Source organism: Onychomys torridus, chromosome 13, assembly GCF_903995425.1.
Source record: "Onychomys torridus chromosome 13, mOncTor1.1, whole genome shotgun sequence".
NCBI classification, from domain to species: Eukaryota; Metazoa; Chordata; class Mammalia; order Rodentia; family Cricetidae; genus Onychomys; species Onychomys torridus.
The window spans coordinates 62,805,798-62,820,625 of NC_050455.1; the positions used below are offsets into that span (position 1 = coordinate 62,805,798).

Genomic DNA, 14,828 nt, shown 5'->3' on the forward strand with positions numbered 1-14,828 from the left:
AGCCGAGCTTTGGGCACTTCATCTGTCAGCCCCAAAAGATGAAGTTTTGGGGTAACTTAAAAATTCAGGTCCCAAGCCGGGCTTGGGTGGCGCATGCCTTTAATCCCAGCACTTGGGAGGCAGAGCTAGGCGGATCTCTGTGAGATCGAGGCTAGCCTGATCTACAGAGCAAAATCCAGGACAGGCACGAGAAACTACACAGAGAAACCCTGTCTTGAAAAACCTAAAAAAAAAAAATTAAAAAAAAAAAAAATCCAGGTCCCATCTCTCACTAACAAATTGAATTTCTGGATGGGGTGGGGGTGGGGGTGACCCTTCTTTGAAATCAAAGACCCTCTGGAGAATTTCATTATGGAATGCCTGCGGTAATGCAGATGTTTCAATCCAGAGGTAGAATTGTTGTCGACATTCATCTGGGTGTCACCTTCTGGGGAGAGGGTTCCAGAACAACGGCCCCAGCTGGTGTATGTGTATCCTCTGGCTGAAAGCCACACTCAAGGTCAATTGCTACGGTTCAAAGCCCAAGGCAGCGTCCTGGAAACACCCCCCCCCCTTACTTCTGCCAATTCTTTTCCCTTTGGGGTTAGAATGCCCAAGTTTCTTTTTGCAAGTTGGGATAAGCACTATGAAGCTGCTGTGAGCAGCCAAAAGCAAGGGCAGAGGACACATGGAGGACAGAGGGGCCCAGAGTATGGGAGACAGGAGCCGAGGGAACCTGAGACTTTTGAGAGGAGGAGCCTGGAGTTTAGTAGAAGCCTCTGCGTGAAACAACGTTCCCACAGGAGAACACCACTTTACTCATCAAGATTTCTGCGCAGGGAGTTCATTTTGGTGAGGGTGCTCTTTGGTGTGCATCAAAAAGCACCTTAGTAGAGAATTCTGACATAATTAGGTTTTAATAAAGAAAACGTTCAGTACAAGCATATAAAACCGAGAGAAAAAGGAAAAGGCCGTCCAGCCGCAGATAGCTTCCTCTCCCTTCCTAACTTCCCAGTTTCTTTGCTTCCCTCTTTTCCGGTCTCCATTGCACTTTCGCCCATCCTCTGCCCAGACGGTTAGGACAGCGCGGGGCGGCAGGTGCGCCACCCGGCTCGCACCTGTGCGGCCTTCGCCCGGCGGCCAGCAGGGGGCGCCGCTCCGCTCCGCGCCGGCCCCGCCCCCCGCCCCAGGACCCGGTGGCGGCGGGGGCGCAGAGGGCTTAAAGGCGGCGGCGGCGGCGGCGGCGGCAGCGGCGGCCGCCCGCGGAGAGGCACGGGGCTCCCCCACCCTCTCCACCCCGTCCACTCCCTCCCTCGCCGCGAGTCCGCGCCTCCTCTCCATACCTGAGCCGGGAGCGCGGCGCGCCTTCTCCCCGCCCTCCCGCCACTCCTGGCCGCCGCACCAGCTCTGCCGCCGCCCAGGGAGTAAAGGTCGTCCCGGCCGGAGCGAGCGGGCGTCGGCGCCAGCAGGTCGGTCCACCCGAGAAAGGAGCGCGGAGGAACTGGGACCCGGCCGGGAAGATTGCACCAGCCGTGCCCCGAGAACGCGCGGGGGAGCGAGGAGCCGGGCCTCAGAGCGCAGCCCCGACCCAGCGTCCCGCGAGGCGCCCGGGGCTCCGGCTCGGCCCGCGGGGACATGTCGTACAGCGAGCTCTACACCCGGGTGAGTGCGGGCCCGGAGCGGCCCCGGGGACACAGGTGCGGCGCGGCGCGCTCGGGGCCGCCTTCCCCACGGTTCTCGGACGCCCCTGCCAGCGTCTCTGTGGTCTCGGTCCCCGGCACCCCCAACTTGGGTGGCGGAGAAAGTTTGGGTGTTCCAGGAGTGCGCCGCACCGACTGGCCGCCCCGCAGAGTCCCCCTGCTGTCACAGCGGCGCAGCTCCGTCCCACGCAGGGGGCTGTCGCCACCTTCCACTTCGCCCTTCCTTTCTCGTTCTCTCCGGGTCTCCGTCGCCGGCTGAGAGCCTGGAGCCACAGGAGTGTCTTAGCCCGCAGGGAGCCGGGGCAGGACACCAGCTTCCACCGAGGCACCTGGCAGGCGGCCCCATTTGTCTTTCATGGACCCTATTCCAGGTCCCCTGCAGTGCCGAGCGCCCCTCAGTTGGCCTTTCGCGCGTGGAGACCAGAGGGAGTCTGAACTTGGGAGTGGAGAGGGACCGGCAGCCAGCTGGGTGGGAGGGGCGCGGAGCCTGGAGGACACACGTGTGTGTGTGTGTGTGTGTGTGTGTGTGTGTGTGTGTGTGTGTGTGTGTGTGTAGAAAGGTGCTGGAGGGGTTTCTAGTGATCACAAGGAAATTAACCTTTAAATATATATATATGCCTGCATGTCTGTATGTGCACTGAAGGCAGAAGAGGGCGTCAGAGCCCCTTGAACTGGAGTGGGTGCTGGGACCCGAACTAGGGTCCTCTGAAAGAGCTGCAAAACAGAATGCAAGTGCTTTTTAACTGGAGAGCCATCTCCTCAGCCCTAGGAAGAGATGTACATGTAATTTGCCTACAATGGGCATTTTGAGGCAGCTCTTTCAGGGTTATCAAGTATTTGGGGAGGGTTGGAGTAATTATTGACCAGGGATGGAGTTATCTTGAAGGTCGCTCAGGATTAGGAACAAGTGCAGCAGGAAGTCTCCTGGTTCCTCGAGGCAGGTGATGTAGTTAAAGCAACCAGCAACTTCCCAGGTGTTGGCTCTGCAGCCCTAACCCTTCTGGTTTCTGCCTGGGCTCCCGGGCGAGGTGAACAAGTCAGGGTCTTTAATCACTCATCCCTTGGTTCCTTAAAAAATGTTTCATATATCCCAGTGTCTGGTGTCTGGGACCTGTTTAACAGTGTTGCCTGCCTGCACGCCCCGGTGCAGAGGGATATGTGTATGCCAGCGCCGTGTGTACGCAAGTTCTGTAGGTGAATTTGCAATTCCTGTTACACCGGCCCTGTGGACAGGTCTGGGCGGGGTAGGAAGACGAACTTCCGCATCCTCACCTGGAGATTGCTAGCTAGTGTCCAGCGCATGGGGGAGCCCTTCAGCTCCGTGGGCTCACCGCCTATCTTAGTGTGGGAGAGAAAAAGAAAAAGGAAAAAAAAAAAAAAAAAAGACTGGTCCGGGTCAGCAAGGGCTAAAGGAGGGTGTCACCGACTTGGGGGCCAGTCCTGAACTGATTCGGATAGCCTTTGGGTTCACCAGGAATTCCAAAGCACCATAGGTACCAGTCTCTTTGAGAGGGGTGAGGAAGGTGCTAGCCAGGGCTGGAACTCTTTAGCAATACCGGCTTGGGAAATGCACTCCACCTCTTTTATCTGTGGGAGTTAAGGGAGGAGCCTTCTGGCGCAGAGAGGCTCTTCAGAGCCGGGTCTGGAGGCTGGAAACCAGGCGAGGCAGGGGCCAACAACCTGAGCTGGATGGAGTGTTCAGAGCTGAAGCTGTGTTCCGTGACAGTGTGCAGAGCTACATCGAGTTCGAGAGAGCTGGGTAACCACTCCACATGTTCATGCGGCATGTCCTGAAGTTCCTGAGCAGACAGTGTTTAATTGCTGCCTTATGAAGCTAATGACTTACCGGAGACACCGAGTTTTTGGAGATCTAGTTTTGAAAAATAAAACCTTAATACCAAATTTCTTTTCCAGTAGACCACTTGTAGGGGAAACAATTTGATGTTTAGTTAGATGTAAAATATATTGCATGCTAATAGGGATGGTAAATTAGTGGGAGTCTAAACTTGAAATGTTTTCAGTGTACTTTCTCTTGAGTTATCCATCTAAAGACAAACAGGTCCCGAAAGAACTAGTTAAGTCAAGTATCTTCATTGGTGTGAGTGTTTGGAATCATTAAAGCAAAAAACAGAGTTCTGCCATTAGCGGTATGTCTAAGTCTTTTCTGTGGCTCTCGGATGTTTATTTGTTGAAAAATGTAAGTTATTGAAATTGAGATCTGAAGTCAAGGAGATTTTCTTGGGCTTGAAGCACTACTCTCAGCCTGTTTTACAGGATGTGAGTTGATCATAAATTATACGAGACGTACCTGTTGTCCTGTTTGGGAGATAGGGCATGAATGAGTTTTCCTCATGTGTCCAACATTGGGTTGAGACATACACCTTAATATATTTATTATGCATGATGGAAATACCCAGTATGCCAACAGCATTTTAAAATATTTGGGATGGAAAATTTTATAACCTTTTATTGATTACACCTATAGCCTTAGTTGGGAGATGTTATTGGAGCATAAAACATTTTATAAGATGTACATAGCCTATGGGCATTAAATAGTCTGGGTAATAACTTAGTATATTGGTATATTTCTGGTTACTCAAAAACTTCCCCCTTCACTCCATTTCTCTCTTTAGCTGTAGGCTCATGTACAGTGTGTGTGTGTGTGTGTGTGTGTGTGTGTGTGTGTGTGTGTTACTGTTGATTTTTCTCACTGTTGAAGGGCATGTCTCATTAACAAAGACACTCTGTTTTTAGAAAACCCAGCCTCTTACCTTTGAGGAATTGCTTTCTTTGTAGTGAGGACGGAAAAAGAAAATGAGTTAGTGCTAGACGCTTTCAGAGTGACATCAAGGTGAGTCAGAGAGGTGGAGTGGACCGGCTCTGTTGTCACAAGAGCTCACTCTATGACGAATGTCAGTGCTTGGTTTTCCAGCCCCTAGAAAAGACAACGTGGGCTTGATCTATGCAGGTCCCAGAAGGAAGCCCAGGCATGTGCTAGCATGGGGGATGTGAATGATTGCAGAAGACAGCCTGATCTTAAACCATGCATGGCCTCTTCCCCTCAGACTGAGTCATACAACCTATAGAGGGTTATTCTGGACACTGTTGTAGAATATTATTTTAAGATGTGTTACATTTGTTTATGCTGTGGAACATTTGTTTAATGATGCAAAGATGTGTTGCATTCTTTTATGCTGCATTTGTTCACTCTGTGAAGCTGTGTTGCTGTGCCTGTCTAAAACACCTGATGGTCTAATAAAAGGGCTGAATGGCCAATAGTGAGGCAGGAGCAAGGATAGGTGGGGCTGGCAGGTGGGGAGGATAAATAGAAGGAGGACTCTGGGAGGAAAAGAAGAAAGAGGAAGGGAACAAGGAGAGGAGGATACTAGGGGCCAGCCACCCAGCCACCCAGCCACCCCACCAGCCACGGAGGAAGAGTGAAAGTCAGATTGCTGAAGTAGGAGAAAGGTAGAAGTCCAGAAGCAAAAGGTAGATGGGATAATGTAAGTTAAGGAAAGCTGGCTAGCAACAAGCCAACTAAGGCCAGGCATTCATAAGTAACAATAAGCCTCCCTCCGTGTGATTTATTTGGGAGCTGGGTGTGGCAGGCCCCCCAAAGAGCCAAAAGAGTAAAGAGCAAAAACAACCAACAACGGGATAGAAAATGTAAACACTGCTTTTTAGTTACTTTAAATAAAGACATTTTGTGTTTTCTACTTTGATTATAGTTGCAGACTAACTGGGAGGTCACTGGTGTTAAGGCAGTACTCAGGTCATCCCTTTTCTTGCTAAGCTTTTAAATGACAGGTTGTATCTCCACAGTCTAATGCAAAATTCAGTGTACGTATATGTTTTCATTTCCCTCCAGTGCTGGGGTGGGATCCAGGGCCTCGTTTCTGCCAGGCAGGAGCTCTACCACGGAACACCTCAGCCCCAGCAGAGGCTTTCTGAGGGCTGCTGCAGTTTGCACTATTGGCTGGCACACCTTGTGAGTATCACCTTTGAACCAGGAGCCTTTACTGAGAGTTCTCATGGGAATGCTACTCCTTGGAAGAACAGAATTCATGGGATTTAGGAAGGTGCCCTCTAGCTTTCTTTTGCCTGGATCGCAAGTACACAGGTTTCCCCCAATTCTGGTCCTCCTGCTTTCACTGTGCCCACCCACATCACTGGAAGATGATTCCGGCCTTACACTTGTCATCTGTGTCGTCCTTCATCTGAAAAGAGATGGTATTTCAGACCGTGAAGAGCTCTTGAAGATCCCTAGTAGCAGATGCTGTCCATGTCACCTTCGTTCTTCCATATTGGCTGCTTGGTTCTCTCAATGACCTCCTCCTGTGCTACTTAGACAGTACTTCCTATAACTGTTTTTTCCCAGGAGCCCGAAAGTTCAGATCCTCCATACAGGGGGCCAGTCTGTGAATAGTGGGAGGGTAACCGTGTTATCCCACCCCCAATACCCGGGGACTTGTAATTCCCTTAAGAGACGCCCTGCGCTGTTCCGGAATTCTTTTGCAGGGTTGGTCTGTTGGGGTTTTTCTCAGTATTACACTTGGTTTTGGTCCTTCCCTTTTTCTGTCCCTGGCCTCACTCCCTGCAGCACACTGCACCAACACATCTCTGGGGCAGAAATGCTTCTAGGAACCCAAATTAGTGCATAGTTCACAGTGCCCTTAGAGGCATATGCCAGGCAGCTTAAGTCACTTGGCTTCTGTGGGTTCTCTAGTGAGGCCTGTGCAAGGCAAAGGCATTTTGATCCACCCACCTCACCCCAGCCAGGGTAGTCTGTCTGTCTGACATATTGGTTTCTCCCTGCCATTTGTAGCTCAGAGTCCTTTCTTTTTTCTTTTTCTTTTTCTTTTTTTAAACCTCTGTTCCCAACTGCAGGTGGCCTGGAACCAGTGGTCCTTTGGGTGCTATCTGTCAGTTTCCCTTAAAAGATGGAACTTAAGGCCAGATGGTGGTGGCACACACCTTTAATGCCAGTACTCAGGAGGCAGAGGCAGGTGGATCTCTGAGTTTGAGGTCAGCCTTTTCTGCAGAGTGAGTTCCAGGACAGCCAGGGCTACATAGAGAAACCCTCTCTTGAAAAACAAAACAGAAGAATGGAATGTAAAAACTGAGATACGGGTGCCAGGTGTACTTGCTGCTGCTCTTTCTTCTTCGAGGCCTGAGTCTGAGCCTGAGCCTGAGCCTTGGTGTGTAGTTATGAGGAGCAAAGGGAGGCTATGAGAGTCTTCAGGTTTCAGCTCGAGAATTGACAGATGATGCAAATCAGGCCAGTGCAAGGATAACTCTTGTTATAAGGGAAAATGACCTAAAATGTCAGTAGTTTAGAAGAGAGATCAGAGTTGAGATTGCATGCTATAGACAGTATCTGGAAACCTCTTTGGGAAGATGCAGCTGTCTCATAGTGCCGTGTTAATAAGGGCTGTGCCTTGATGTGGGGCAGCCTGGCCTTTGTGGCCATGATCTTGATGGGGACCACCCTAGATACTATGCTTTGAGATTTTCAGCTCTGATGCCTTGAAGTAGGTATTTCTCTAAGTCATGATGTCTGTGAAAAACTGCATCATGAGGAGGTCACTGTAAGACCATGTCCTAATCCCTGTCCCATTTCCAGCACACACATCCACGGCAACCCTTCTTGAGTTTGCTTCTCCTCTAATTAAAAGTGCTGGGTGGCCGTTTTGGTCACAGGGCCATGGCTCTTTCCCTCCAACCCTTGCTACTAATAGAACTCATTTGCCAAGCACAAATGGTGTAGACCACCATGGCTTAGAGTTTCCAGTCCCCTTCCCAGGGGAGGAAGTTTTAAATTGAAGCTTTAAAAAGAAAATTAAAAAGCATTTTTCACACTATTCCCCCATCCCCTGATTGAAATGATTATTGCAACAATTCACAAGAAAGACAAAGGCCCTTCGCCCTGGTCACTGAAGCAGCCACTATTAACTTATGTGCATTTTCTGGATCAGTATTGTCTGGGAGAGGAGCCACATGAGGCTACTGAGCACTAGAAAAGTTGCTGGTCCGAGCTGGGATTGGCTGTAAGAGTAAAATACCAGATGTCGAAGACTTACCACCGAAATTGATGATAAAAATTCCTTTAAGTTACCACTTGCATTGAAATGATAATTTTATGTATGGGTAAAATATTTTAATTGACCTATTTTTTCCTAAGATGGTTATTAGAAAATACTTCTTGCAGGGCATGGTGGGACATGCCTTTAATCCCAGCACTTGGGAGGCAGAGGCAGGTGGAGTTCCAGGTCAGCTAGGGTTGCACAGTTAGAACCCTATCTCAAAAAGAAAAGAAAATGCTCTTTTATAACTTGCATCTGTAACTTGCGTTGTGCTTTTTATTATTATATTTTTCAGTGCTCGGTCTTGGGCATACTCACCAAGGATTCCACTATTGAGTTACATTTCTAGTTGTCTGCTTTCCACTTTGTTTATGGTTGGGCAAAGCTGCTTTAGAGTTACAGCATGTACTTAAAAAGCAAACCCAAGTTTTACATTTTATTCTAATATTCTAAATATTAATGTTTGGCTGCTTTTCCTGAGACACAAAGGCAGTTCTACTCTTCCTGTTTGCTTGAGACAGAATCTTGCTGTATTTCTGAGTTGACGAGGAACTTGCTATGCAGCCTGGGATGGACTTTAACTCCCTGCCTCGGCTCCTGTGTGTTGAGATTTACAAGTGTGCCAATGCCTGGCCAATGTTTATTATTTTTAGTGGCTGTATAATATGACCTTATGTCTTAGAGTTCTATTGCTGTGAAGAGACACCAGGACCACAACAACTCTTATTAAAAGAAAGCAGTTGATTGGGGCTTGCTTGCAGTTTCAGAGGTTTAGTCCATTATTACCATGGCAGCATGCAGGCAGACCTGGTGGTGTTGGAGAGGTAGCTAAGAGTAGTTCTACATCCAGACCCACAGGCAGCATTCCAACTCTGGGGTTGGAGTGGGCTTTTTGAAACCTCAAAGCCCACCCCCAGTGACACACTTCCTCTAACAAGGCCACACCTCCTAATCCTTTCCAAATAGTGCCAGTCCCTGGTGATCAAATATTCAAATCTATGAGCCTATAGGGGCCATTCTTACTCAAACCACATTCCACTGCCTGGCCTCCACAGGCTTGTAACCATTTTATAATGCAAAACTACACTCAGTCCAGCTTCAAAAGTCCTCATAGTCTATTATAGTTTCAACAATGTTTAAAAGTTCAAAGTCTCTTCTGAGACTCATGGCAATCTCTTAACTGTAATCCCCTATAAAAATCAATCTCAAAAACCAGATCACATACTTCAACATACAATGGAATATACATTACCATTCTAAAAGGGAGAAAAAGGGACCATGGTGAGGAAATACTGGATCAAAACCAGCATCTCCATGTCTGATGTCAAAGTGCTCTTCAGATCTCCAGCTCCTCTCAGCTTTGTTGATTGCAACACACTTCTCTCTTGGGCTGGTTCCACTCCCTGTTAGTAGCTTTCCTAGGCTGGTATCCTGTAGTTCTGGCATCTTCAACATCTTGGGGTCTCCAAGGCAATCCTGGCTTCTCCTTCTCAGCTTCACACAAAGGCCTCTCTGGGCCTCCATGCAGGGACACCCCTCACACACACCTGACCTCAGCAGCTTTCCTTAACCATGGAGGGAGATTCCACAACCCCTCTTGTATCCTTCACTCTAAAGCCAGAACCACACATGGCAGAAACTGCGGAGTTCTGCTTGCTGTGGGTGGAGCTTGCTCCTTCAACCATGCATTTGCATCAGCCTTCTGTTTTTGATGGTTTCCTTCATTCTTTAAGCTTTAAAAAAAAATTCATTTTCACAAGTTGAAAGTTTAGCTGGATAGGGTCTTGCCCTGCGGTTACCACTCCCTCTGTCCCATTTAGCATTAGGCTTTTCTTTAAACTTTTAAATCTCCTTGAGCACTGGATTCAGCTCTATTACACTTCCTGGTTCTCCTTTTCTCCTCAGACTGAATTTTGTACTTTTCCTCGCTCAGCTTGCTCCTTTTCATTACAGATCTGCATAAAAGTGACCATTAATAACCACATGACAGAGTTAATAATATGTTGTCTTGAAATCTCCTCTGTAATGCCATTAATCCAAAACCCTACAATGGCAGAAAGCAACAGAATTCTTCACCAAAATATTATAAGAATGGTCTCTAGGCCACTTACTAATATTCTTCTCCTCTGAAACCTCTTGAGCTGGGCTGTCATAATCTACATTGCTCTTAGTACCACTGTCTTTCACACTCCTATGAGTATGGCCCATGGAGCCCCACTTAAAACATTCAAATGCTTTCCTAATTCAAAATCTCGAAGTCCACATTCTGCCAACAAGCAGCATGTCCAGGTCTGTCACAACAATACCCTACTCCTGGTACCAGCCTCTGTCTTAAGTTGGTTTTCTATTATTGTGGTAACTCTATAAAAGACAGCATTTAACTGGGGCTGGCATATAGTTTTAGAGGTTTAGTCCATTGTCATCATGCCAGGGAGCATGGCAGCATGTGGGCAGACATAGTGTTGGTGAAGGAGCTGAGACTTCTACATCTAGATCACAGGCAGCAGAAAGAGAGTGAGTTTGGGCTTGGAATGGGCTTTTTGAAACCTCAAAGCCCACCTCCAATGACATACTTCTTCTAACAAGGCCACACCTTTTTTGAACCTGCTAATCCTTTCAGATAGTGTCACTCCCTGGTGGTGAAGCAACAGAGGGACCATTCTTAGTCCAACCACCACACTTTATAGTAGATGTTCCATAGAGTCTACCTATTTTCATTTTGATGAACACTAAAGCTGATACTGTTTTGTAGGGGAAGTTCTTGTAACACATTAAATTTGTATTAAAATGTAGAAGATGAAGTGGTTGGCATGTAGTCTATAGCCATTATGCATAGGGCCAGCATCTTCCATCTGTTTCTCCACCCTGGAGAAATAAGCTCTGGCCATTACTCCTTTTTTCAGGTCTTTTTACTAAGTTTCATGTCTTACAGTTGACTTCCTTTGGAAGGTTGAACATCTTTCATATGCTTGATGTTCACGAACATTTTCCTCCCCCCCCCTATATTAATTGTTATTCATAGCTTCTTTTGCTAAGTGACTTCATTTCTAGAAGGAAACATAGAAACCAGAATGTCCAGCATCAAAAATACTAAAGGCAGCAGCGTGGCATGTGCTTTCCTTTCCTTTTGTTCTGATTTACACCTTTGGGAGGGGGGGAAGTGACTCATTCTGAGGACCGTGGTGGAGTACTTTTGTGCCAGGTCACTTCTTTGCACTGTGTATTAGCTCATTCAACAGCACTGAGATGTTGATTTGTGGCCTCCCTGTTTAATAAGCAGGAGATCCTAGGCTTACATCGTGTGCCCCAGGCAGGGTTTTTGCCCACTGCTCTGCTGTGTCTGCAGTATCTGTCCCTTCAGTGGTGCATCAGGAAATGATTTGTGCATAAAGTCTCTGAAGACTCCTGGAAACCATCCCCATCCACCCGACTTCGTCAAAAGTCTTCAGGTGTTTGAGGGTGTGCCCTGCTGCCTGTCTGTTGGCTAACAGATGTTTGAGGTGAGCATGCACCCTTCATGGATGTTGTAAGATGTGATCATCTCAGACAAGGCTCCTTTAGATTATGAGGAGAGAGCTTCCCAGGTGTCTACCAGGACCCTAAGTTTCCCTATGTAGCACTGACGTACTGGTGGATTTGTTAAAGCACTCGCGAAGCATCCTCTAATTCAGCATTTTAAGTTGGATACCAGATGCAATCTTCAAGTTGTCCAGACTGCAGTGCAGATTAGGCACTGTTGGTACCTTGCTAAATTGTTACCTTTGAGAATGATCAAAGTGTCCATCTCAGCACTAGGTTAATAGTTGAGACCTGAAGTTCTTTAAAGTTGCTTTTTCCTCTTCCCCTCCTTGCATCTCAATATGTCTTGCAAGCCAACCTTGAACTACTGGACTGCCTTCTTTTGTTCAATTCCACTTGTGACATAGACTCTAACTCTTGTTATTGCTGAAAAGCTAAAGATATTGATAGTTTTTGCCATTGTAAGACTCAAATGCTTTGTGACATGAAATCATAAGAGGAGAAAGAACACACTGGGAGCCTTCTGCATGAAGTTCAAAGTCTTCACTATAACTTTGATACCAAGAAGTTCAAGTCCCCTAGGTTTGAGACTGACTCTACGAAAAGAGGCATGGAAAAGATGCTAGGCAATAGAATGCTGAATCTACTCATGTTGCAACCTGGATACTGGGTATCACAGTGAAGCTGATAGGGGAACATATTTGAAATTGTAAATTATACTATATTTATCTTTGCACACACTGACTATTCACTCCCAACTATCCCCAACTACCCCAGCTATATCTTCAGTGTAGCCCAAACCAGCCAGGTGATGCATTGGTACCACGTATTACCTCATTTCCCTGTGATGCTCAGCATTGTTTAAAATGTTTCAGAGAAGAACAAACATTGTTTTGTGAATTTTGAAACAAAATGGAAAATATTGTTGAAAGATAGGCACATGGTAAAACTATGAGGATATGAGGGAGAGGGATCCTGGAGTGTTGGGAGATGGAGGTGGGCAGGAGAGCAGAAAGGACCGTACTGTTGGCAGTCTACTAATCTGGCCATTGTGTTCACAGGTTTATTACTGCCTTATTACTGCACATCATCTGTTACTTAAATATAAAAGCACTACAAAATTAATGTAGTCTTCACTTATGAAGGAAACTTCTCTTTGAGACATGAAACCACAACCAATCAAAATACAAAAGATGTGGAGCTCGGTCCCAATGGATAGCTACAAAATACTCCCATACCTAAGGCTCAAGAGACATTGAAGAAGAGGGGAAAGAAAGATCATAAGAGTCAGGATCAGGGAGTTTCCTGTGAGATTGCGTGTCCCAGTAATATCAGAAGCTGCACCCATAAAGGCTCAACCAACATGTCTACCCAAGCATGAGCTGACAAGGACGACACCAACAGACATGCCAAAGTGGATAGGGGAAAGACCACGAGGCCGCAAACCCACACACAGACCTATAGGCAACTGAGTAAAGCTGAGCACTGTCCCCAGGGAAGACCACACTGATTGGTGGTTCAGTGCTGAACAGTCAGCCCAGAAAACATGCATACAAGTCACATTTTGAGGACGAAGCACGTTACTTTTAGGAATCTATATGTATATACAAATAATATGCGGGGAAAAAGTGAAAAAAGAGGCCATGAATTTGAAGGAGATTGAGGAAAGTTTGGAGGGAGGAACAGGAAGGGAGAAATGTGTAATTTATAATCTCAAAAAGTAAAAGAAAAAAATATATAAAAGTACTGTTGCTAAAGAGCATGAGTCACTTAGCTGAACAGAAGTTTCAAAGCCAAATAGGAAGCTTAGAAAGCACAGGTAATTTGTCTTTTGTGCTTGCAATTAATGGTCAAATGTGTATATTTGGAAGATTGCTCTCATTGAAAACATACACTGAAACATATGTTCATGATTCTCCACTTTCCCAAGATGGGATTTGGAGTACTGAGGGCATGAAGCAGCTGCCATTGGTTTAGTTTAACTTCAATCTGCAATCCTCCATTCCTATTATAGGCCATGACTCCTTTTGCCAAGGAAAGGAGCCACCTTTCCCTTAACTTTATCTCCTGTCATGTTTGGGCCAGGCATTGACTTAGGCACCCAGCAGAAAGCCCATCATTTCCTCTGGCATTTGCCTAAGTCTAGGAAGTGGGGAGCCTCTGTCAGCAGATGGTGGTGGTTTGGATGAGAATAGCCCCCAGAGGCTCATTTTTATACTTGGGCCCCATTTGGTGGTATTGTTTGGGGAAGGATTAGGAGGTGTTGTTAAAGGATGTGTGTCGCAGGGGGTGGGCTGTGAGTTTTCAAAAGTCCCTGCCATTCTCAGCACGATCTCTCTCCTTCTCTCTCTCTCTCTCTCTCTCTCTCTCTCTCTCTCTCTCTCTCTCTCTCTCTTTCCCCCTCTCCCTCCCTCTCTCCCTCCCTCTCTCCCTCCCTCCCTCTCCCTCCCTCTCTCCCTCCCTCTCTCCCTCCCTCTCTCCCTCCCTCTCTCCCTCCCTCTCTCCCCCCTGTGCCTGTGGGTCAGATACAAACTCCCAGCTACTGCTCCATTGCATGCCTGCTTGCCTGCTGCACCATTTGCATACCTGCTTGCCTGCTGCTCCATTGCATGCCCGCTTACCTGCTGCTCCATTGCATGCCTGCTTGCCTGCTGCACCATTTGCATACCTGCTTGCCTGCTGCCGGTGCTTCCTGCCATGATGGTCACAAACTCTGCTACCCTTTGCATCTGTGATCCCCAGTGAAATGCTTTCTTTCACATACTGCCTAGGTCATGATGTTTTGCCACAGTGACAGAAAAGTCACTAAGACAGGAGATAATGGTGTTTTTCTTTTCTTTTCTTTTCTTTTCTTTTTTAAATATATTTCATTTTATTTGTATATGCATTTGTGTTTTTGCCATGGGTGTGGGGATCCCCTGAAACTGTAGTTATAGACAGGTGTGAGCTGCCATGTGGGTGCTGGGAATTGAACTCAGGTCCTCTGGAAGAAGAGTCAGTGCTCTTAACCCCTGAGCCATCTCTCCAGCCCGATGTATTTTCTTTTTTACTACACCAAAGGGTTAGGGCATAAGGTGGAAACTGGAATACCAGGGAAACAACACTGGTGGATGTGCAAGCTTATAAAGCAGCCTTGGTTTTGATTTCTAATGGTTCGCGTAATTTTGGTCTGCATTTACCAGGTCATCTGTGTTAAAGGCATGATCTTTTAGTCCCCTGTGAACTTGCCAGGTCTCATTAAGCTTCTCAATAAGACTTTATAGATCTTTTCACGGTGAGAGTAGGGGCAAATGTGAACCTCCACACCTCACGTGAGACAGAGCAGTCCTTCGGAAACAACGGTAAACCAGGGAAGAAAAATTAGCAATGGGGTCTGTGTCTGTCTTCAGAGAAGACAGTAGGTATCATGGTGTCCATTTGAAGAATTGGACCGTCATTTATGTTTATCACTTGGGTAACAAATGCAGTGCAGCATCCACGTGAATACAAAAGCCAGTGTGAGAAACAAGACAAGTTGTCTCTTCAAAGTGATCCTCTGACCTTGAGT

At 47.0% G+C, this 14,828-nt stretch overlaps 1 protein-coding gene across 1 annotated transcript in view; it reads left to right on the top strand.

Annotated features, from left to right (window-relative positions):
• Positions 1-1,275: 1,275 nt before the first annotated feature.
• Positions 1,276-14,828, top strand: part of Myo5b (myosin VB) — a 302,139-nt gene continuing 288,586 nt past the window's right edge. Inside the window, exon 1 of the mRNA XM_036205228.1 lies at positions 1,276-1,641. Coding sequence (XP_036061121.1) covers positions 1,615-1,641 — 27 coding nt within the window. The 5' untranslated portion in view covers positions 1,276-1,614. The remainder of the gene's footprint in view (positions 1,642-14,828) is intronic.